The sequence below is a fragment of the Ambystoma mexicanum genome, chromosome 1q (assembly GCF_040938575.1).
Source record: "Ambystoma mexicanum isolate Mex_15411 chromosome 1q, UKY_AmexF1_1, whole genome shotgun sequence".
NCBI classification, from domain to species: domain Eukaryota; kingdom Metazoa; phylum Chordata; class Amphibia; order Caudata; family Ambystomatidae; genus Ambystoma; species Ambystoma mexicanum.
In genome coordinates, this window is record NC_090922.1 from 453,913,071 (window position 1) to 453,936,377 (window position 23,307).

General features: G+C 42.8%; 1 protein-coding gene across 1 annotated transcript in view; it reads left to right on the plus strand.

Moving 5' to 3' along the window:
• Window positions 1-23,307, plus strand: part of SLC12A3 (solute carrier family 12 member 3) — a 480,556-nt gene that overhangs the window by 296,809 nt on the left and 160,440 nt on the right. The window contains exon 16 of the mRNA XM_069640343.1: window positions 3,285-3,396. Within this exon, the coding sequence (XP_069496444.1) occupies window positions 3,285-3,396 (112 nt within the window). The remainder of the gene's footprint in view (window positions 1-3,284; window positions 3,397-23,307) is intronic.

The window sequence follows — 23,307 nt, forward strand, 5'->3', positions numbered from 1 at the left end:
ATGTATTTGTGTTTATGTTTTCTCTTATCTTTTCTCTTATCTGTTGATTGTGTGTTTGTAACTGTGGGCGCCCGGTACATTTAAAATGGATCAAACATGTTTCATTTACGTCTTTAAGAAGGATTTCAATCCGTAGTCCATAGAAATCAAGTCACTCCTGGTCCCAGAATACTAATCCCGTCGATTGAACTTCTAACTCCCTGCACAGTGTCAGATCCCTCACCTGGACACTCCATACTGGGTTTGGAACCATGTGGTGACTGGAATGCCTATTTCTGTGCATTTTCTCTGCATCTGCCGCATACCGGAGACTGTTTATAATGTGTCTTGTAGTAAGGACATTTAAGACAAATTATCTTAACTGACATCTTGAGGGATAGATCATGTGGATAATCGAGTGCAAATTTGAAATCCAGTCCAGACTTAATTGCGAATTCTTTACCACTTTTCACATCCTGTGATCGAAAAACGGGGCTGTCAAATTGAACCTGGACTTAGTTGTCTAACCCAACAAATGCATTTGTGAAGAGTGCAGGCTTTAAGCTTGTATTGGCCTGGATTACCCTCCCATTACTCACCTCAAACCTTGGCACTCATCTGTTTCCTCAATGACTGAGAATCACTGCTTTTGATCCCACCACCTTTAAGCCTCAGTGCAGCAGAGTGGCGAAATCCCAAGAATTCCCCAGGCCACATAGATAGGGAAGCCCAGAATGTGGTCCTGTATCCTTTGGAAAACACAGACCAGCGCATGATTCATGATACCTTATTTTGGCTCAACCCTGGAAAATGCAAAAGCAGTATTCTCTTTGCAGAATATTTAATGATGGAATCACCCCTTATGTACAGATTAAAGTCACATTGTACAGATTATGGACACATTGATACTTTTTATTATTTTGTCCATTGTATCGGAATACAAGGAAGAGACATCCCAAGCCAATATTCATATGTAGATTAATAACAACCGTAAAAAATGCTCTAGGACTGTGTATTTACAGATCTATGATCATTGCGACGGCCGAAAATGCTGACTTTTTTTTTTAACCCTTTACACCACATATTTATGCGGCAGGAGACCCCCTACAGCCCACCATATTAATATTATACTCTAACCCCCCCACATATATATGTGGTGTAAGGGGGTGGGTTAAAAAAAAGTCTGCATTTTCGGCCGTCGCAATTCCCAGGTCGACATTTTTGTACGATTCCTGTATTTACTCAAGGGATGAATGAGCTGTGCATTCGGGTGTAAACCTTTTGACGAGCGCGTGAAGGGTTCGATCCCGTTTCACTGCTTAGGGCCACCAAGGGTCTAAACTGGGTGTTTCATTCGTGCATCATTCGAGAAATCTACGACTTTACATACCTTTTTTTTTTTTTGCATTGACTTTCTACAGTTTTTAGCATATTTATATTGTAGTCAAGCAATGCTCAAAAACTGTTTTGTATCATGAAGACCAATATGACAATGATGTTCCTTTATTTCCGTTTTTTATAAACCACACTTATTTGTTGATTTGATGCTCTCTGTGAGTAATTATGCGATCTAGTTTTAAATCTTTGATATTTTATGATTCTATTTAATTGTTATATATCATGTGATTTGTCCTGATGGTGCATTGAGTATTTTCTTCAGCCAGCCAGTGCGATTTATATGTTTTTTTCTGTTGTTGCTTTTACGATTCAAGGATCGAAGTAAAGCCAAATTGTCTGACTGACTGACACGGAATACTAAATTTGGATGAATCATCCAATCACAAAACTGTATAGCAATTTTTATTTATTTATTTGTTTAACATTTATAGAGCGTGCAAAACCCGTAGGTATCTGGGCACTGGGTACAGGTCATGCGGTACAGTCAACAATAGAAAACATAAGTTTGGCATATTATATTATATTGAGCATATTTACAGACATAGGATAATTAACAGATGCATGGGATCCGTGAGTATGATAATCAGTGATATTTACATGTGCAATCTTATTCACATAAGTGGTGTACTGATGAAGTAGAGTGGAAGTATTTACATAGGCAGATTGTATAGTAGATGTACTGTAGGCATTGGGGCATCGAGGGCTACACATTGGAAGTGAAGAACCAGGCCTTGAGTTTTCTGCGAAATGAGGTATGAGAAGAGTCGGCTCTGATCTCTAGAGGTAGGGCGTTCCAACCTTTGGCTGCCACAACTGGGAAGCTACGTCTCCCCACCTTGGTTCTTTAGAATTTTTGCACCCTGAGAAGGAATTTATCATCGTAACATTTTTTTGTCCTCTTCATATTCTATGTTCTCTGTTGTCTGTTTCTTTTTCTCCTGTGTGCGCCCTGAGGCCTTAGGGTTAGTGGCGCAATACAAGAACACAGATAGATAGATAGATATATAGATAGATAGATATATAGATAGATAGATAGATAGATATATAGATAGATAGAATAAAATGTGCATTTTAATAACTATATAACGTCTTTTTATAATGATCACTGAACACTGGTTGTTAAAGGCAGCAAAGTTACAATATATGAACAAGTGAATTTAGGAGGAAATATAGAACATCAGAATAGTTGCAGCAAATAATTATACAACAGAAACAATGCATTAAAAATTGAAAATAAAAAAGGGAGTGGACAGGAGAGAACGCCTGCAATCATACAGGAATGCCACGCTTGAGGAAGAGGGTGTTAAGAGGTTTTTCGAGCTTGCAGAGTGCAGTGTCTGGAGTGCGTTGTTGGCATTGGGAAGGACTTTAGATTACAACGCTACAACTGTCTTTTGTAGCTTAATGTTTTGTTGGGAGCAAAACCCTTTAAGCCTACCAACATTTGGATTCCAGACTCCTCGTAAGCAGAGACCAGACTGACCAGCTGTATCGCCTTATACGATCAGTTGCTATGTTTTCAAATTGTCACCGGAGCGATTAGGGAGTCTGGTGAGAATGTGTTTTCATGCGGTGTACAGGAAAGGTATACAATGACCTGTCCTAAATTTGACCCAGTGTACTGTTGTCTTAATAATTTCACTGAACAAAACAGCTGGTTCCTGTTATCCTGCGACTTTTACTCTGGGTTCAAAGTCCTTCCACCATGTTTTGTTAAACAGTATGATAATAATGCATAGTAATCAGGGAAAGAAATGAAGACATGACCAGTTTATATTGACTGCTTTTACTGCTGTTCACATGGTTTGGAATAATAGCAATGCTTCCAGTAAAGTGGACCTTACAATAATATCCAAAGAAGCACTTTTGTTAAGAAGGCTAACAATATTCACATGCTTCTTTTCTAGACCACAATGCTTGGTCTTGACAGGTCCACCCAATTTCCGCCCTGCTCTGGTCGACTTTGTGGGCACCTTTACGAAAAGTCTGAGTCTCATGATCTGCGGCAATGTTTTAATCGTGAGTATTTACTGTTTCTGTGTTTGCTGTGACCTACTGCATGAGTGAAGCAGCCGTTTTCCTATTAGGCCAAGAGTTACGTAAAGATGTTCCATTTTCTAGACACAACAGACCTAAGAAATGCTATACTAGCCTAGGCCACTTGAAGCAGTACATTACTCACTATCACCAGAGCTCTTCAAACATACCAAATTACCAACCCTGAAACCTTGACTACCCTCCCACTCCTAAAGACTGGGCTGACAATACAGATCAAGCTTTCCAAACAAAGATTAAAAGATTAAAAAATACAGAACACTTTAGGCAACTTCAATCTTAAAAACCCGTCGACAACCCCACCGCTCAACCCCAGCATCAGTTCACCTACATTCAAAGCCTTCACACCTACTTTAAGATAAAAATGAACCTGAGAGTACCCTCCACTCAAACAGTCCTCCATAATCAAAGAAAATAGATCCGTACTAGCCCGGCCCAACATAGCACAACCCTGTGATGCCCCTTTCTTAACTGTCTCGCACCTCTTTGAGCTAAAAAAAATAATTGTTACAACACTCCTGAAAAGAATCCAGACAACTATAGACAAATCTCTAATCTGTCATTAATAGCAAAAATCATGGAGAAACCAGCATGTAACCAACTCACCCAATCCACCAAATGGACAACCTCCTCCACAGCAATCAATCCGGTTTCAGACCCCACAGAAGCAGTGAAACCACACTTCTAAATATGAAAGAACACCTCCTGTTTGCACTAGATAACAACTTGTACATCCATGATCCTTTTAGACCTCGCTTCAGCATTAGATACCATCAGTCACCCCACATTTACTAAACAGCTGCATTTCCATCTAGAGATACAAGACTGCCCTAAAATGTATTGGTCTCCAAAACCACACCACCACGGTAATAGGCGCAGATGTCCAATCCCTAGGAATGTTACTCATAGAGTACCTTAGGGATACACCTTATCCACATGTTCCTTCAGTGCCTATATCGAGCCCCTCATTCACATTATAGAATAATTCACACCCACATTTCAAGGATATACAGACAGCACAGACCTTGCCTTCTCCATTTTACTAAGCATTGAATTCAACCACTCCATCGGCCAATGCCGTGCAATGATACACAAATTGATGTCCTAAAATGTCTTATACCTCAACCCCAGCAAGACAGAGGTCATGGGGCCTCATTACAAGTCAGCCGGTCCGGAAACAACGGTGGCGGTAAATCTGCCGCCACGGCTGATTCCGAGTCCTGCAGGCGGGAGGTGTCACTCCCACCAGGTCTGACCTGGTGGAAGTAACACCACTCGCCTGCAGGCAGACATTGAAACAACGGCTCTGTCATAGAACCAGTGTTTCCATGGTCCCCATCCCAATGGAGTCCTATGGGACTCCATGGGAATGGGGATTTAATGAATTCCGCCTCCAGAATTACCGGGTCACCAGGGTTGTAATGCCCCAGGGATTCCGGCAATCACAGAGGCGGAATGGTATTACTGGTCCGGCGGCAGCCTGCCGGTTTTTCCAGCACGGCTACCGTCGAACTCGTAATGAGGCCCATTGGCTTTGGCACTCAACACATTCACCACCTTCCTTTTTTGTGGCTTGCTGACCTAGTAACCCCAGATCACCGACTTCAGAAGCATGGAACCTGGGAATCCTAATAGACACCGACCCAGCCCTCAAAGCACATATCAACATAAAAGACCTTCCCCCAAAAAAACTACCTTGTACACACCATCAGAAAGGCCCTCCCCTATTTGGAACTTCTTCAAAAGATCATCACCAATGCCCTAATATTCTCCTAACCAGAATACTGCAATTCCTTCTATTTGGGTCTGTCCTCAGAAAACCTAAAATCGCTCCAAATTATCCAAGATAAAACTGCAAGGTGCATACTTGAGCAATAGGCCCTGAGGAGGGGGGGCATTACCACTTCAGGAAATGTTCCGGGGCTCATATTTACAGGCCCGAGCCAAGCGAGGGCTTTAACGAAGGCCCTGGGCATTACCTGAAGTGGTAATGCCCCCCTCCTTGGGGCCTACTGCTATTATATTAGTACCCTGGCCGCTAAATCCGGGGTACTAAAAGCATTTTCTTTCTGTTCCGAAATGCTTTGGCGTTTCGGAACAGAAAGACAAAATTGCCACCATGGAAAGAGGAAGGGACTACATGTAGTTCCTTCTTCCTTTCCATGGAAGCCTTTTGTGGATCGGGAGCGGACGCGCTGGGGACAGAAGTGTTCCCAGCATGTCCGCACCCAAAATGGACAGAAAAGAAGGTAAGTGGAGTTGTGAGGGTAGGCAGGGAATTCTGTGTATTGTGGGTAGGCAACACTTATCTTGTTCCCCGGCGGGGGAAGAAGGCAGCCTCGAGCCGTTTGGTGGCACAGAGTGGAGGATTACCATTGGTAATTCCCCCATTCCGAGCTCCCTCTTTGGCTGAGTGGCAGCCACCCCCCCCCCACCCCCACCGAGGACAGAAGGGGAAGGAATGTTGTGAACAGCACCAAACGGCACTGGAGGTGAGGAATTCCAGGTCGGGTAATGCCCGCACTGGAGCCAATAGCGTGCGCTTTTACAAAGCACGTAACACCTCGCTGGGTACTAATAAACCTGAATCCTTACAACCCTTTAACTTCTGCTCTTAAACACTCAACTGGTTACCCATCAAAAGTAAAATAGAACTCAAAATCCTAAACATTACCCACAAGACAATTTACTCTTCTAGCCGCTCATGCCTCCAGTCATTCCTAAAGCTTTACATCCCATACATGTATCTACGGTCATCAAATAAGACTAAACTAGCACCTCTCCAATTTCAGTACAAAAAATAGAGACAAATCCTTCTCATGCATTGCCCCCACCCTATGGAACAAACTACCAGACTAAATCTCACAAGAATCCAAATTCAGCACCTTCAAAACGCTCTCCAAAGGCTGGTTCACTGGCAACCTTCAATCGCAAACCTAACCCACAACCTGCTTCAAACTACATACACCTAACACTTCAGCCAAATGACTCCACTCCCTCCTTCATCTGGAAACCCCATTTTTTAACTATGTAGGCACTTAGACACCCCAGACGTCCTGACTGACTCTCCCTCCTTTCACCTTGCTTAACACTTTCACCCGCCACCGCTTCTCTCCCTCCTTCCATCTCCCTTTTACAACAATAGCACTTAAATGGCATGCACTTTCAGCCCCCATTGGACCTTTACCTGTTCAGTAATCTGCATTTACTTTCATTCCAAAACTATCATCACTGCCCACCCACTCCTCTCTCTCCCCTCTATATCTCCTTAGCAATTCTGGAACATACTCTCTTGTGCCTTGAAAGTATTTGCTTACTAACCCTAATTAAATTGCAATGGTCTGTACAAGCTTTCACATCCTGGCTGCACCCACATGACTTTGGCGCCTTGAAGCACTCATGTAATCTGGTGCCTGTATATAAGACACCCATGAAATGCAATCAAATAAATCCAAATATGATTATGCAGTAAAAGCCGGTGTGGTGTCCAATTACAGGAATGAGGATAAAATCCTGTTTCATAAAAGCAGGAGCAGGCAGGAAGCTGACAGTTTGAGGCTGGTCCCCCTGACAAAGTGGTGGCCAAAGTTATTGGAGTCACCTATGGTAGTAGTAAATTAGTTTATTTCGAATATCAATTCCTAAAACACACACATAAAATACAATACATACATTAAGAATATATAAAGATATACTTGTTACATAACATTTGCACACATCAAATACATTTTCTCCGTTTTTCATGTTAATGTTCCAATGCAAAACCTGCTGCAGGATCTTGTGCTTGCAACAAGCAAAAATAGGCAACACAACATTGTCTAAAATTGAATAACCTTAAAAGAGGTAATAAAAAACATTTACGGGTTACAACTTAAAAAGTACAAAGGAATAGCATGTGCATATTGGAATCAAAACAAGGCTAAAACATGCCTGGGTTGCTTGAGTTCTTGTGCAGAGGGGATGCAGAATAGTATTTTGGGTTGGACTGCTCCCATTGGTGTAGGGTCAGACTGATTCAATATGGTTGGTCCTGTTCTGTAAGTGTTGCCCAGTGGTTATGATTAACCTTTTGGCTGCCGTTCCCTGAAGCAACACCCAAACTACTGAGAATATAATGCTTCTGAATTGCAATTGTGTCATATATATGTGTCTATAGGCAAAACAGGACCATTTTGTTTCAATGCATATATGCGGTCCAAGAGTGGTCAGAGGGTTATTTCCTAAGTTTGTATCTGTCAATTACATTTTTGGTTTTGGTCCGTACTGGCTATCTAGTTCAATGCCTTTACAAATCACTCGCTTCAGGTTTTAGTGAATACAAAGTTCACAGATTCTTAATATCTTTAAAAACTAGTATCCATTTTAGGTAGATGAGATCAGCCCAGATATGGCATAATAGTTATTAATAGTTTGCAGTGCTTGCCAAGTACTTTGTTTTCCCAGTATGATATACATGTCAATATATATTGGTAGATTAATAACAGTACAAGTATGGAGTATTTAACACAATAATTGTCCTTGAAGGATATGGAGGGTGGAGAGATATACAGTAGGAATGAATGGTACCAATCAGGAAAATCATTAACACCACTATAAAATGTGTTAAATATATTTAGCATTTGTCATTAGATGTATACATTGGAGGTCATTACAACCTTGGTGCTAAGTACACCAACTTTACCACCATGGTGTAAACTGCGTTTACACCATGGTGGATGGCGGATTTACCGCCCCATTCCAAGTTGAGTGGGGCGGTAAATCCCCATTTCCCATTTTCCCTTCCCCATTCCCATTTTTGCCCCATAGGGCATAATGGGAGTGGGGAAGGCACTAATTACGCCACCGTAAATTACGGTGGCGTAATTAGCATCATGGCGGATTAGCGCCATGGATTTTAACGGCTGCTAAAAGCAGGCGTTAAAATCAGAATCAGGCGTTAAGGGTTAACGGTGGCGTTAACCCTTAACGCCTGAGTTGTAATGAGGGCCATTGTCTGTAACACACACACAGAAAACTGAAGATTAAAAGCCAAAATGTGATAAAATGGGAAATTTGACATTTGGCTATTTTATTAAGTTCCATACAATCCCTTATGTGCATTTTTCAGAAACATCAACAAAAAATATAAATAAACAACTGTGTAAAGATTAATGTAGCAGCGGAAGGGCAAGGCAACATCCATCTGCATTCTGAAAAATAACCAGACGCCGCAGACAATGTGGGCAGGATTATTGCTGAAGGGACCATCATCAAGCTACGCCAGTCTGGCTTTAAACTTGAGACCCAAGCAACTCTCCTTAATATGCTATTGGAGCCTAATGTCTCATTCGGGAAAGCCTTAGAAGATGTGCTAAAGTCCACCAAGGAGGAATATGACACCCTAAAATCCCTAGGCCAGCTAACAAACAAACCACCAGGCCAGAGAGGCGGAAGCCATTTTCAGCAGTTTCGTGGCCAAAACTCTCAGAGGGGCTCTGGTTACAGAGTCAGGGTTCTTCCTGGAGTAACAACCAAGGCCAAGCCTCGCAGGGATTCCAGAGGGGCCAGTGCAGATCTCGTGGTCGCGTGAGCTCCTCCACATCTAGAGGTGGAGGAACACCTCCTAAGCAACGACAGCCCGCTACAGGTCCCCTCCTTTGCCTCTCCAGTAGAAGGGCGCATTTCACACTTCACCCACGCATGGGAGGGAATCACCACAGACAAGTGGGTCTTATCAACCATGGTGGGCGGTTATTGTGTGGAGCTCATCCAAAAACCATTAAACCACCCCCCCCGCGCCAAAGGAAATCAAGGAAGGAAAGAACAGCTAATCCCTCTCGAGGAGGTCACTGCGCTGATACTCAAGGACACCATAGAGATCGTACCAGCAAACAAGGTAAACAGGGGTATTTATTCAACCTAGTTCCTTGTGCCAAAGAAAGATCTGTCTATGCGCCCAGTGTTAGATTTGCACCCTGCAAACACTTATGTAAGGCCACAAAAATTCTGCATGACAACGCTGCAAGAGATAATCACCCTGCTAAGGCAGGGACACTACATGGCAACACTGGATATGAAAAATGCCTATTTTCATATTTCAATGTTTCTAGCGCACAGAAAAACTCTTGCGCTTCAAGATAGCAAACCAGCACTACCAATTCAAGGTGCTGCCCTTCGAAATAGCTTCTGCTCCAAGGGTATTCACCAAGGTATTGGCGGTGGTGGCAGCGCACCTGCGCAGGGAGGCAATCCCACTGTACTCCTACCTGGAAGACTGGCTGATCACAGGGGATTCACCCCATCTTTGCAAACAAAAAACTCAAAAAACCATAAACCTTCTCTTCCGATTGGGCTTCTCAATAAATGAGAAAAAGTCAAGCCTTGTGCCGAACACAGAAAAACAGTTCCTAGGAGCTGTCCTGAACACGGAAGCAGGCTTAGTCTTTCCATCAATGGAAAGAGTTCAAGACATGCTACGGCAAATACCTCTGTATCAAGCTGGTCGCCAGATAAGCATACGCAAAGCAGGGCAGTTACTAGGCATGATGGCGTCATGCATGTACCTGCTCCCACGCGCACGGCTGCGAATGCACCCGATGCAGGAGTGGTTGGTGAAACAATGGTCTTAGACAAGTGGTCAGTGGGACGATCTAGTGGTTTTTCGCCAACACTAGTACAAACCCTACGCTGGTGGACAAAGGAAAACCTGTTAAAGGGAAAACCCTTCCACGACCCGGCAGCACAAGCGTTCGTTATAACAGACGCTTCACTCTACGGGTGGGGAGCACATTACCTTCACCACACAGCACATGGTCTGTGGACTCACATCACAGCACAGAACCGCATCAACCTGCTAGAACTCCCAACAGTATTCAAAGCACTTCAAGCATTTGAAGCACAGCTGACGAACCAGTCAGTTCAAGTCCTAACAGACAGCACCACTGCAATGTTCTATATCAACAAGCAGGGGGGGCACACATTCTCCAAATCTGTCCAAGCTAGCACAGAAAATTTGAAGATGGGCACTCCAACGGGGGATGTACCTATCCTCCCAACATGTTCCAGGGGTACTCAACACTCTAGCAGACTCTCTGAGCAGAGATCCCCTACCAGAAGAACGCGAGTGGCAACTAGACTCAAGCTTCGTAGACCACATCTTCTCACAGTGGTTTTACCCCCACTCTAGACTTGTTCACTACAGGAGAAAACAAGCAATGCCCAGACTTCGTGTCCAAGTTTCCCCAACCAGACGTGAAGGGGAATGCCCTATGGGTGAGCTGGTCAGGGAAATTTGCTTACGCTCCCCCCCTCCTAGCCCCCTTAATGAACAGATTACGCTCATCCTAGTTGCTCGTATATGGGCAAGACAGCCATGTTATCCACATCTGCGCAAAATGGCGATGTGTGATCCCATCAAACTCCAGCGCCAAGCCAACTTATTGACCCAACATGGGGGAATAACAGTACAACCACACTCAATGAACTTGGTAACATGGCTCCTGAGATCATAGAGTTCGAACATCTTAATCTAACACAACGGTGTAAGAGGAACATGAACCAAACACCAGATACTGCTACTTCGACAAGTGGAGGAGATTTGTAATTTGGTGCCAGTCTAAGCGAATAAACCCCATAGAATGTACTCCATCTCACATTCTAAATGATATGCTCCACTTGTTAGACTCAGGGTTAGTATTTAACTCAATAAATGTTCACCTGGCGGCTTTATCAGTGTACACCACCTCTCAAAGTAAGGTATTGTGATGGAACATTCCAGTCATTAAAGTATTCATGGAGGAAGTAAAGAGACTCCACCCTCCAATTTCTAACCCACCACCAGGCTGGGATCTCAATGTAATACTCGCAAAGATAATGGGGCCCCCATTCGAGCCTATGCATAAGTCAAGTCTTAAACACCTGACGTACAAAACTGCCTTCTTAGTGGCTATTACTTCCATAAGAAGAGTTAGTGAATTGCAAGCATTGTCAGTGCAGGACCCTTTCTTTGTCATACACAAAGACAAATTGGTTTTACGTACACATCCTAGGTTCTCTCCTAAGTTCATTTCCAAATTCCACGTGAACCATTCAATTGAGCTGCCAGCTTTTTTTCAGAATCCAACTAGCTCAGCTGAGGTAAAACTCAACACACTAGATATAAGGAGGGTGGTCCTTTACTATGTAAGATCGCTTAGGAAAACCGACCAACTGTTTGTCTCTGTAGTACCAGGCAGAGAAGGAGACAGCATTTTAAAAAAATGCCATCTCCAGATGGATAGTCAGATGCATACAACTGTGCTATTCATTATCAAACAAAACACTGCCTTTAGCACAGGAGCTTCTCTGGCATTTATCGCAAATGTCCCCTTAGACATCATTTGCAAAGCAGCTACATGGAGCACAGTACACACTTTCACTCCGCACTTCTGCATTGACAACCATTCCAAAGCAGATACACAGGTGGGACAAGCAGTTCTAAATCATCTATTTGCCGCTGATCCTTCTCACAACCCACCACCTTCTGCTAACACTGCTCGCTAATCTATGCATAGCATGTGATATAAGCAGATTCCACAAGCCTCAGAAGGGATACATTACTCACTGTAATCGTATTTCTGATGCTTGTATCTGCTTAGATTCACATGCGCCCACCCTTCCTCCCATGAGAGAAGGTACGTTGATGTTATATGAGCTTCTCTGATATTTATCTGCTTGGATACACCTGTACTCACGCTACATTTCATGCTACCTCATGTCAGAAACAAAACAATCTGAGGGACCTCGACGCGTAAAGGACCATGGGTACAGTGGACGTCACACTAGGGATAGTATTACTGGCATGCCCTGTCGACGTCCCTTTCCGAGTTTTCAAAAACAACAACTGTAATACTCTGCAGCTTCCACTAGATGTTGGCCTATGCATAGCATGTGAATCTAAGCAGACACACACATCAGAAATACGATTACGGTGAGTAATGTATCCCATATATATATTCAATGGAAGAAACTTTGTTAAAGGGACGTTATGCATTTGTGATGTCATCTTTGATGTCCTGGGTGTTAGTCTTAGCAGTTCATTGTGGTGGTGTGAGTTATGGTTGCTTACCTTACCATAACTGGCAAATTTCTGATGTTTTTCAGTTTTACTTGTAACCATAATGTCCCTTTAACAAAGTTTTTTCATTGAATTTCATAGGTTTTTATTAGTGCAACTTAACGATAACGTCCCTTTACCAAAGTTTTTTCAGTGATTTTCATGTGTTTTTGCTAGTGCATGCTATTTTCCCCACGACTTACTAATATCATACTTACCCCAATATAGCAACATTTTTGTCCAATTTACAAAGTTTCACCTTCATACTCTGCCATTTCTGATCAAATGAACCTTGGCTTAGACTTGAGTCGCACAGGGCAAGATTAACACTTTCACTGCTGGACAACAATGATTGTATGATTCCATATGGTGGGAATGAGGAGATTTGGGCCAAGTCACGCATGCCACAATGCCACCGAGTAACCATCGCTGTAAGTTCTCCTCCAGTCCAGAGCCACATCAGCGAGGCATTGTGAGTATACAAACTAGCTCAAGTACAAGCGTTTTGCCTCTGAAGATTGCCTTTTTCGTACAGGGCAGTGCTCCTTTATACACAGCTTAACCAACCCAAGACAGACATTTCTCAAGATTCCAGACAACTACATACCTGGTTTCACCCCTATTAGGGATCATCAATGTAGCATAGTCTGACAGTCTTGTGGTTGGATGTCTGGGGCATGTTTAACAAACACTGGCGCAGTTATGGCGGGTTTAAAAGGCTTGAAAAAAACCTTTCACCTTAAATGGTAAAGTGGAATATTCCATTTGAGGAAAGTCACACATACCACAATGCCACCTTGTAATCATCTCTAGAAGTTCCCCTTCTGTTCAGTGCGCATCAGCAAGGCATTGTGGGTATGCAAATTAGCTGAAATGCAAGCCGTTTGCACCAGAAAATTGCCTTTGTTTTACAAGGCAGTGCTACTTTATACATAGATTAATCAAATGAAGACAGCCATTTCTCAAGACTGCAAACAACTACATACCTGGTTTAACCATTCTAGGTGATTATCGTTGTAGTATAGGGGTCAAGTCCTAAAAATTAAAGTGGGGGGTCTCATCAACAAATTAATGGGATTGGCGTAGCCAGAATGTATCATATCGAGGTAAAATACGCACATTTCATTAAATTGGCTTTGCATAACCACCCAAATTGCACAGGACAAATGGCATTTGCCTTTCATAAAAATCAACACGCACACAAAACCAAGAAAGGATACTTTCTTCTAATAGTGTTTTTGAAAACGTTACAAGGTGTGCATGTTTTAAACTCCAAGAACCAATACAAATGTTTTCCCTGGCACTTGCATTACCGAAATTGGACATTTCACATTTAGTTGTTTGTTATTCTTCATCAGGTTACATAGTGCAGTGGTGAAGTGTCCGGCCTACAAACCCGACTACTGTGGTTTGATCCCTAAGGTTGGCTTCAATTCAAAGAGCACATTCAATGTTTCTCATTTTAGCTGGGGGACTGAGTCCACCCTCTGAATGAAGTGTGGGGCCTCCATCCCCCCGCATGTACCCTCGACCTGTGTAGTATAGCCTGACAGTCTTGTGCTTGGAGCATCGGGAAATGTTTAACAAACACAAGCAAATTTATGGTGGGTGAAAAAGGCTTGGAAAATCCCTTTCACCAGAAATGTGAATATACCATTTGAGCCAAGTCACACATGCCACAATACCACCTAGTAACAACTATCACTGGATGTTTACCTCTAGTTCAGAGCCACATCACCAAGGCATTGTGGGTATGCACATTAGCTGAAATGCGCTTTGCTGTAGAAAATTCAGAGCAGTCCTACATTATATGTAGCTCAATCAGTCCAATGCAAACATTTCTGAAGAATGCAGACAACTACATACCTGGTTTCACCCTCATCAGGGATCATCAGCGTAGAATAGTCTGACAGTCTTGCGGTTGGAGCATTAGGGCACGTTTAACAAACACTGGCTAAATTATGATGGTTTGAAAAAGACTTGAAGAAAGCCCTTTCACCTCAAATGTGAAAATAGAATATTCCATTTGAGCCACGTCACACATGCCACAACACCAACTAGAAACCATTGCTGGAAGATCACCTCCAGTTCTGTGCCTTGCTGCTATAGCACTAGCAACTAATCACCAATTATACCTACAACGAAGGTCTGTGCTTTCTGAAAAAATAGGACCTTTCCATTGCCATACTGCTCCTCCTCTTACATATCAAAATGGATGTTGTTACTAAGTCAATACTGGATGATGCCCCACCTGCTGTGTTTGGAGCCAAGAGACTCTGGTGATCCTGACCAGAATAACAGCTACAATGCTTAGCCTAATTGATACCCTAATCCTGTGTGGGATGAAGGTAGAGTCTCAAAGGCAATCTCATAAACAAAGCACAGAATAGAATATGGGATATGAGAATTTGCATAGACTAATGTGGCCTAAATGCAATCACCACAAATAATTGTAACCCACTACCATTATCTCGTGATCTGAATTGCCAAGTTTGGGGTACCTGTCTTTTTTTTCTCCAAAAGGGGTGACTATACTCAAGCAACTATTGACTGCATGTTGACCATCTATTGACTGCACATAGACCATGTCAAAGAAGTCGTACGTTGACTTTGGAGATAAGGATTATTTTCAAATATGGAGAAATGCTGTTTCCACTCGCCATCCCCCCACTGTTTCTGGATTAAATTCTATCTTCGCAACAATTTATAAGGACCGTAAAACAGTTACAAGCAGTACTATAATGGCCAGTGCCTTGTGTAGTTGCAAAAGTCCATTCTTACATTGGATTTGCAACGTTTAACATTGCTTTATATTAGTTAGATAACACTGTTAAATGTTGACAGGTGGCCCGCCCCCATTTCCGGTCTTAGCCCCACCCCTTTTCACGCACCCCACCCCTTTGATATCAAGTTGATATAAAGTTGAGAAACATTTTATAGCAAATTGATAAGAACCCCAGTATTTTTGATTCCCCCCAAGCATTTTGATATCATTTTTATATAATTTTTATGTACATTTTATATACATTTTATATTCATTTATATCATTTTGATAAGAACCCCAATCATTTTTATATACATTGGATAAGACCCCCAATAATTTTGCCATCAATTTTATACAAATTTGTATTACATGGCCACGGTAGTTGCTGTTTCCATAGGAAGAGCACTTTTTGGGCGGCTTATAACTTCTCTCTCCCTGGACGAATCCTCACCAAACTTTGCAAAAAAAGTATTTGGGTCACTCTGAATTTTTTTCCCATAGACATAATGGGAAAAAACTTTTCTCACGCCTACAGCCCAAACCGCTGGACGGATTTACACCAAATTTGCAGCAGGAGCGGCGGCTTGGTCCCGAAAGCGTGCTTTGCTTTATTTGGTGTAAATCCGTCCACTAGTTTTTAAGAAAATGACAAAAATGTAAGTGAAAAAAATGTGTGATATCTGTGTTCGCTTCGCAGACACACTTCCCTGTTTGACATTTGTGATGTCATCTTTGATGTCCTGGGTGTTAGTCTTAGCAGTGCACGGTGGTGGCGCGAGTTATGGTTGCTTAGCTTACCATAACTGGCGAATTTCAAGGGTTTTTCAGTTTTACTTGGAACCATAACGTCCCTTTAACAACGTTTTTTCACTGAATTTCATAGGTTTTTAGTAGCGCAACTTAACCATAACGTCCCTTCAACAAAGTTTTTTAATTGAATATACATAAATATACATTTTGATATAGATTTTTTATAATTTTGACATAAATTGTTCAAACTATAAATAGGTATGGGCAGTCGAAGGCCATGACAGCGCTGGGGCAGGGGCTTATAACAATGCTAATAAGGCTGCTGTATAGCTTTTGAGGCAGGCCTGGGAGACAGGTGTGCTCTTCCGGTTCCCAGGTGCTAACAGGCGAGGTATCCAGGAAACAATGTTTATGAACTGCTACAGCTATGATGAAGGGAAGACAAAACCCGGAAGCCATGGCGATTACGACAATAGTTATACCCCTTATTGTCTTACGGTGTATGATGGGATGGAAGATGCTCAGGATTTGATTGCTGACTACTAAGCCGAAGAGTTCTTGGACAACGACAATGTGGTTCTGGAGCAGTCGCTGATCATGCCTTGGCAACCAACCGTGGGCGAAGTGAACTCTGAAGACAGTGACTATGAATCTATGGTTTTGCAGGCAGATGTGGCTATGACGCTAGAGAGTGATCCCGCCCCCCCCCCCTGAAACTTGATATAAAACAGAGGGCCATGTGTGAGTATGAGGAGCGCCAAGCTGTAGCAGAGACTATCAATATTTACTGTGTTTGCTGTTCAAATCAACTTGAAAACTCAGGGGATCATGCTAATAACCTATCTAAGGACTGTATTTCACTAACAGAGACCGATAGTGTTAAAGACAATATTATTATTTATTGTGCTTGCTGTTCAAACTGAATTGAAAACCTAGGGAATTGCAATAACACCCTTTGTAATGAAAGTATCTCGCTAATGGAGACCAATACGGGCACAACAGATCTCCCTCGCGCACTTTTACAAATGGTGCTACGGACATAAAATTGATGATCCCCAACAGGATGCTCACGAATATTTGGAAATATCTTACACATTTAATTTGCTACGTAAAATATGTTACGTGTTGAGCCCTAAACGCCTTATAGAATTGAAGCGGTTGACGCAGCCGTAAACACAGATAAGGATTGGCAAAGGGACTGAACAATGTATGTCTAAAACATTATGGGATATAGAATCGGCGAATAACCAACCCCCTTCTGAAAATGAAACAGTTTGGACACATGTGTCCGATGGGTGTTAGAACCATTGTTGATTAAACAGTTCGCAAGCGTGAGGGGATAAAGCATATATAATTCAGGATAGAGGAAACTGCCCCATGAGATTTGAGACTGTAGGTATCTGACATGTATTTACGCAGACTTGAAGGAAATAAAAATTAACGCTTAATGCAATGTCGTCATGTTTACTTACCAACGCAATGGAATGCAGTGTGTCTTTGAAGTAATTGCGCGTACTAGAGGATCTATAGCCTGATTTATCTTTGTGCAGCAGCTGACAAATCCATACTATTTAATGTCGATACATTTTGAATAGAAATACATGTTTTAAGTGTTAATAAAAATCTGTTGTTTATAAAACCTAGTTGTGAATTTATGTTCAGCAGTTATGGGGTGAACATGTCCGGTGTGAAGCTGCCAAAAACATATTATGAAGAAGAGGCTATTGTAGTTATGGAGATGTTGACAGCCTATGTCGTAGACTGCAAACTGATGGTGAGGAGGTGTCACAGGGCACAGTCAAGGTGTGGCTTTTCGGCCAAGAGGCCTACACACTACACCAGTTGGGCTGAAAACATTTTAAATGAGAAATGATTGTAGTATCTGACATTGATCAACAATGGTACGCAGATATTATGGATTTTAGCCAGTTCCGCAGAGACGACTATGGTTTCCGCTATATTCTAGCGAACATCAATGTCCTAACAAAGACTGAGCCATCGTTGAACTACAGACGGATGCTGGTAAGGAGTTCTTAAATAAGCTTCTACAGAGTCTTCTAAAATAACACGCAGTACATTACTTTGTAACACACTGCGAAGTTAAAGCGTCTATAGTAGAACATTTTATATGCACCTTTAAATCAAGGCTATGGCGATTCATCTCAGCTAAAAACACCCACAAATATGTGGCGGTGTTGCCCTTAATTTTAAATGTGTATAACGACACGCATCATAGATCTATTAAAACCACCCCAGCTGGTATAACACCACAGAATTCCCTGGAGGTATAGAAAAAGCTGTACAACGAAAGACTTTTTAAAAAGACGACACCAACACCCTTTAAAAAGGGGGAGCATGTGCCTATCTCGAAACACAAAGCTGCCTTTACAAAGGGGCATGAGCAGAACTACAACAATGATATCTTTATCATAGATGGAGTGACTCAACTGGAGGGTCTTTGTACATACAGACTAATTGATTATTCGGGGGAGGCTGTTTAAGGTGTTTTTTACAGGGAGGAGATCCAGAAAATGACCAACAACGAGCTTATAGACTCAAAAAAGTCATAAAGAGTGAAGGTTGTGGAGCTAGGAAACAATGGGGGTCATCATGACCCAGCGGGTAGCCGTGCCGGTAAATACTGGCACGACTGCCACCGGAGTCATAAATGTACCGGCCCCCGGCAATGGGGACATACTGGGGCATTACAGCCCCGGCGGACTCAGTACATCCCCATTGCAGGGTGCTGGTAATTATTACTCCCCATTCCCATTTGAGTCCCATTGTACTCAATGGGAATGGGGAGGCTGGATGCACCGGCACCATTCATGAATGGTGCCGATGCATCCGTCAAGGACTGCTCACGGGTCCCGGTCCGCCCACCCGCCATGTAGACCTGGCAGCCAGAAAGGCACCCACGAGCAGAACTCGTAGTTTGCCGGTCCAGTACCAACGGTGCCGGTAGCTTACCAGCACCGTTGTTACTGGACCGGCAAACTTGTAATGAGGCCCAATATCTAGTCAAATGGCTGTGGTGGCCTGATAAATCCAAAAGTTGGGTGGCCGCTGGATCTCTAGAGGCCACAGGTGTATAAAGGGCGAGGCATGGAGTCTTCATCTTTTTACATTATGCTACCAAGCATCGCGTCAGCAGAGCCAATCCCGGGAAACTCATTTTCAACTTCACTGTGAAGCTGGCCAAACCCGTAAATTTGGAGGGACAATGGATGGTGGCGCTCACTGAAGCTTGTGGGGTATTACTCAAATAAACAGGAACTTGTCAGAGTCATCAACAAACCCATATCAATCATACCCAAGTATGGTGATAAAACGTTACAGCTAGACCCGCACTATCAGAACATTTTTCTGCAGGCTCCGGACGCATCTGTTAGGTTTTCAACAATGGGAGACTGCATAAAATATTGGGAACCGTGAAACACGTTGGAAGTGAGAAACTAGGTGACAATAATCACACCAACATTAACAGGGGATTTTACAGCGTACTGCTTTACAGCAATATCGTGGAATATCAAAGGGTGTGGGATAGCTATGCCCCGCTACATAGAACCATGGAGATTAAAGGGAACAATAACGATGGTGTGAACATTCAATACAACAAATTCGATCACGTCCCCATGTGTAAAAACCATTTTGACACCATAAACATTCAGATAAGATACGACCAAGGGCAGTTTGTATCATTTAAATATGGAAAAAGCAGTCTGCGGTTGCACTTCAGACCACTCCACCCGTTATAATGGCTGTGGTGAAGAACTATGGAGACCCTGGGGTCTTTATGGAATATTACATGAACCAGGTTAGTTACTGTGATCAGTCATATTTTAGAAGCCTGTAATTTACAGAGCGGGATTCGGCAGTATCTTTAGAAGTCTTTTCAGGTGCACAAGGCCCTTCCACGTCACGGCTTCAAATTAGCTAAACCGCACGTGAAAATGGCTGCCACCAAAATTGCAAAAGACGTAATGCGAAGTGTTAATGTTAATTAATGTTAATGTTAAAGGTATTTGTACCATGCGCTGTCACCACCGGAGAGGTCCCCAGGTGCTGTTGCCAAGCAAAAAAGGAGGGCCAAGACGGATTCGGATTAATTTATAGATCACGTAGGAGCGTTAAGAAGAAGAGGTCAGCGTCCCAGCTGCACGCCCCCCCGAAACCCATGCTGAGTAAGAAAAATAAATTAGTTACCCATAAAAGACACAAGGGCAGTGATATTTTTTAAAGAACAATGGCATTCTTACACAGAGCCTCAGGGAAGTATGTGAAATCGAAGCTTGATCTCATCACCGTACCCCCGACCCAGACTAGCACCGATAACGGTTTCTTCATGGAGGTCTCGCCTCTGGCGGCTCTCTCATTGCTAGCCACCATAGAATTCTTTGTATTGGCGTCATTTAAATGGGTTTGAACGATGCGCTGCTGCATCTTACCTGTAAATTAACAAAAGTGGACGTGACTGATATCGCATCTACAGCAGGAGTGGCCACAATCGCCTATCCCATATCCACCATGAGCAACCAGGTGGATGTGGCACTGGGTGACCAAATGATAATGCAGAGTGACAATATGTACGCCTACAGGGCCTGTATGGAGAGCCTATTAAATCATGGCCATGATACTCTGCCAGCTCTTGGCATGTCTCTTTTACAGCGAACAATGCAGGGCATTTTGACAACATCACTCTGGATGGCGAGTTCATGAAAAGAGCCCATTGCGCGAGGACTAGTAGAGTATTCGATTTACTAGGCGGTCTACAAACTGACCTTTTCTTCCAGGATAAACGATTGACCTTAAACTGAAACTATCCACAAACAAGAATGCTTTTTGCCTCATGAGCACCAAACAATACAAGCTAGCCATCACATCAGTGAGTGTATTTGTCAAACATGTGAGCCTCTCTTTGACCATTACAGTGGCGCATGCAGAGGTGTTGCAAATATCTAACGTGAAACCCAGTGGAGAGGGTCGTCCTTAAACTCTTCAGGATTCCTACATGTAGCTGTGGACAACCTGTTCCTGGGGCAGCTCCGAAAAATAATCATCATGGGGGTTGTTAAACAGTATCGATCATCCGAACATACGATCGAAACCCCTTCAACCACTTCAACTTCAAACACTGTAATATCAACTATGGGGCACTGCATAAGGAGGGTGTCCTGATCCCTGCCAAAGCATACGTGCCAAACTTTGGAGTTCCGAACATAATTAGGGAATACATGGGCCTGGTGGTTGTTGCGGGGAAGCACATACGTGATACACTGGTTTCAATCACACGCAACGAGTAAGGCCTTCGATCTAAGACCAGACAGTGCATCAACGGGTCATTTCAACCTCCTGAGGAGCGGGAACCTCTGCACAGAGAAAGTTTGAACCGTTACGCATTCGTTGTTAGTGTGGAGCATTTTCGATAGCGTTCTTGAGATTATCATACAGAGAAACATACTCTTTGATATTTAATGGATACTGCACAGATAAAAGGATTTCTGCGTAAGTGCAGACACACTCGAAAAACATTTCACAGTGTGTATGTCAGCGATACATGTCCCAAGCGCTTTCCCAGGAATCGACCGGTTAGCATGGTGGTGAACACCGATCCAGAGGCCCATGGTGGAAAACACTGGATGGCTTTGTGGTTGAAGGGGGGCATGCTAACTGTGTTTGACAGTTTGGCACACTTCCCACAACACCCCATATATGCTGGAGTTTTAACAGAGTATGTGGAAAGCATTGCAAAGTATTTACGCAATACCACTGTGCCAGTCCACGACTCTAAAGCCATTACCTGCGGTCAGCACTGTATATTTTTTATCAGTCAAATGTCAGACTGGAGATCGCTGTCGGCTGTTTTTGAAAATGTATTTGAACAATAGCAAGCGAAATTATCAAATGGTGACTAGATTTGTGAACAAGATGTTACCTAAATTGTATAGATCTCGCAAAATGTTTGTCAAAAATGTAAATGTGGGTAGTCTATCTAGTGATATAGTATCAATAGTATAAAGGCATGGGCAGTAACTTGGTGGCAACGCGCTAATCTTAGAAGCAAGACAATGCAGAACAACAAAGGTTTGAATCCCAGGTCCGTGCTTAGAAACCTCTTCGGTATTAAGCGCGTTATAAAAAAAATTATATTAATTATATAATTAAAATAAAATAACTTTTTAAAAATCAACAAGCAACCTGCGTTATTATACATAATGAAAAGTACAATGTAATAAGGAACCAGTCTGCTTTATGATTTGAAAACAAAATGCATTTATACAAAATAAAAAGGCATATTTAATACAGAAAGGAAAAAGGTTATGCCATAAAAACTTAAATACAAAATGAAAATAAACTAAATAGGCGAGGCACGTCTCTGGCACGGACTAGATGCTTCGGAGGTATGGGTGTCAGGCGTTGTAGATTTGTGAGGGGGAAATACTCTTTAAACCATTGGGTATTCCACTCCTCTTTGGGGATGGGGGAATAGTCGCAGTGACTGTTCTGGATGGATCTAGAAGGCTGTGTTGTTGGTGTGGGGTAGAGGGCACCTGTTTTTAGCTGCTCCAGAATGCATCACTGGACGACATTACCCACACCGGATGGCAGGATATTTTAATCAGCAACCGCTTGCATGAACTCGTTCCAGCATTGGGGGCTTTTATTATAGAAGTGGGCTATCGATTTGTAACACCCTGTACTAGATTGTGCAGGTTCGAGCCCCTAACAGCACTACCCTTGTAGATAAATCCATCCTATCAGTCCATGCGGCCACATTCTTTCCAAGTTCCAGTTTATGTAGTAATAGTTCTGCTCTAGGTTCATAGCACTGGCTATGGGTATTCACCACATCTGCCACAACTCGGTCTGCCCCTGCTTGAGCCTGCATACCGCTAGATTCTTTGGGCGACATGTATAAGGTTAGTTAGTTTTTTTCGGAATCACCACGCTGGGCATGGTTTAAGTATTTATGCAGAATGTCCGTATATAAAGGCAGTTTATCATGTGCCGGCAAATCAGGTCAGTTTAAAACATCCTTCATTTCCAAGTTGAGCCGCATGCTGGCAACCTTTTGTATATACCAATCCACAGCTGGTATACAGGTCACCAGACTTTCTAACTGCCGTTTGTCCACCTAATACATTTTATGGGTATGATTCATCACTGCCCCCCAAGAAAGCTGATGATTAACGGTAGGTTAATGACTATGAGCGATCCTATGAATCCACTGGCCTGAGAGACAAGGTTTTTTTTTAGCCCATATCGATATCTGCCTATTGACCAGTTT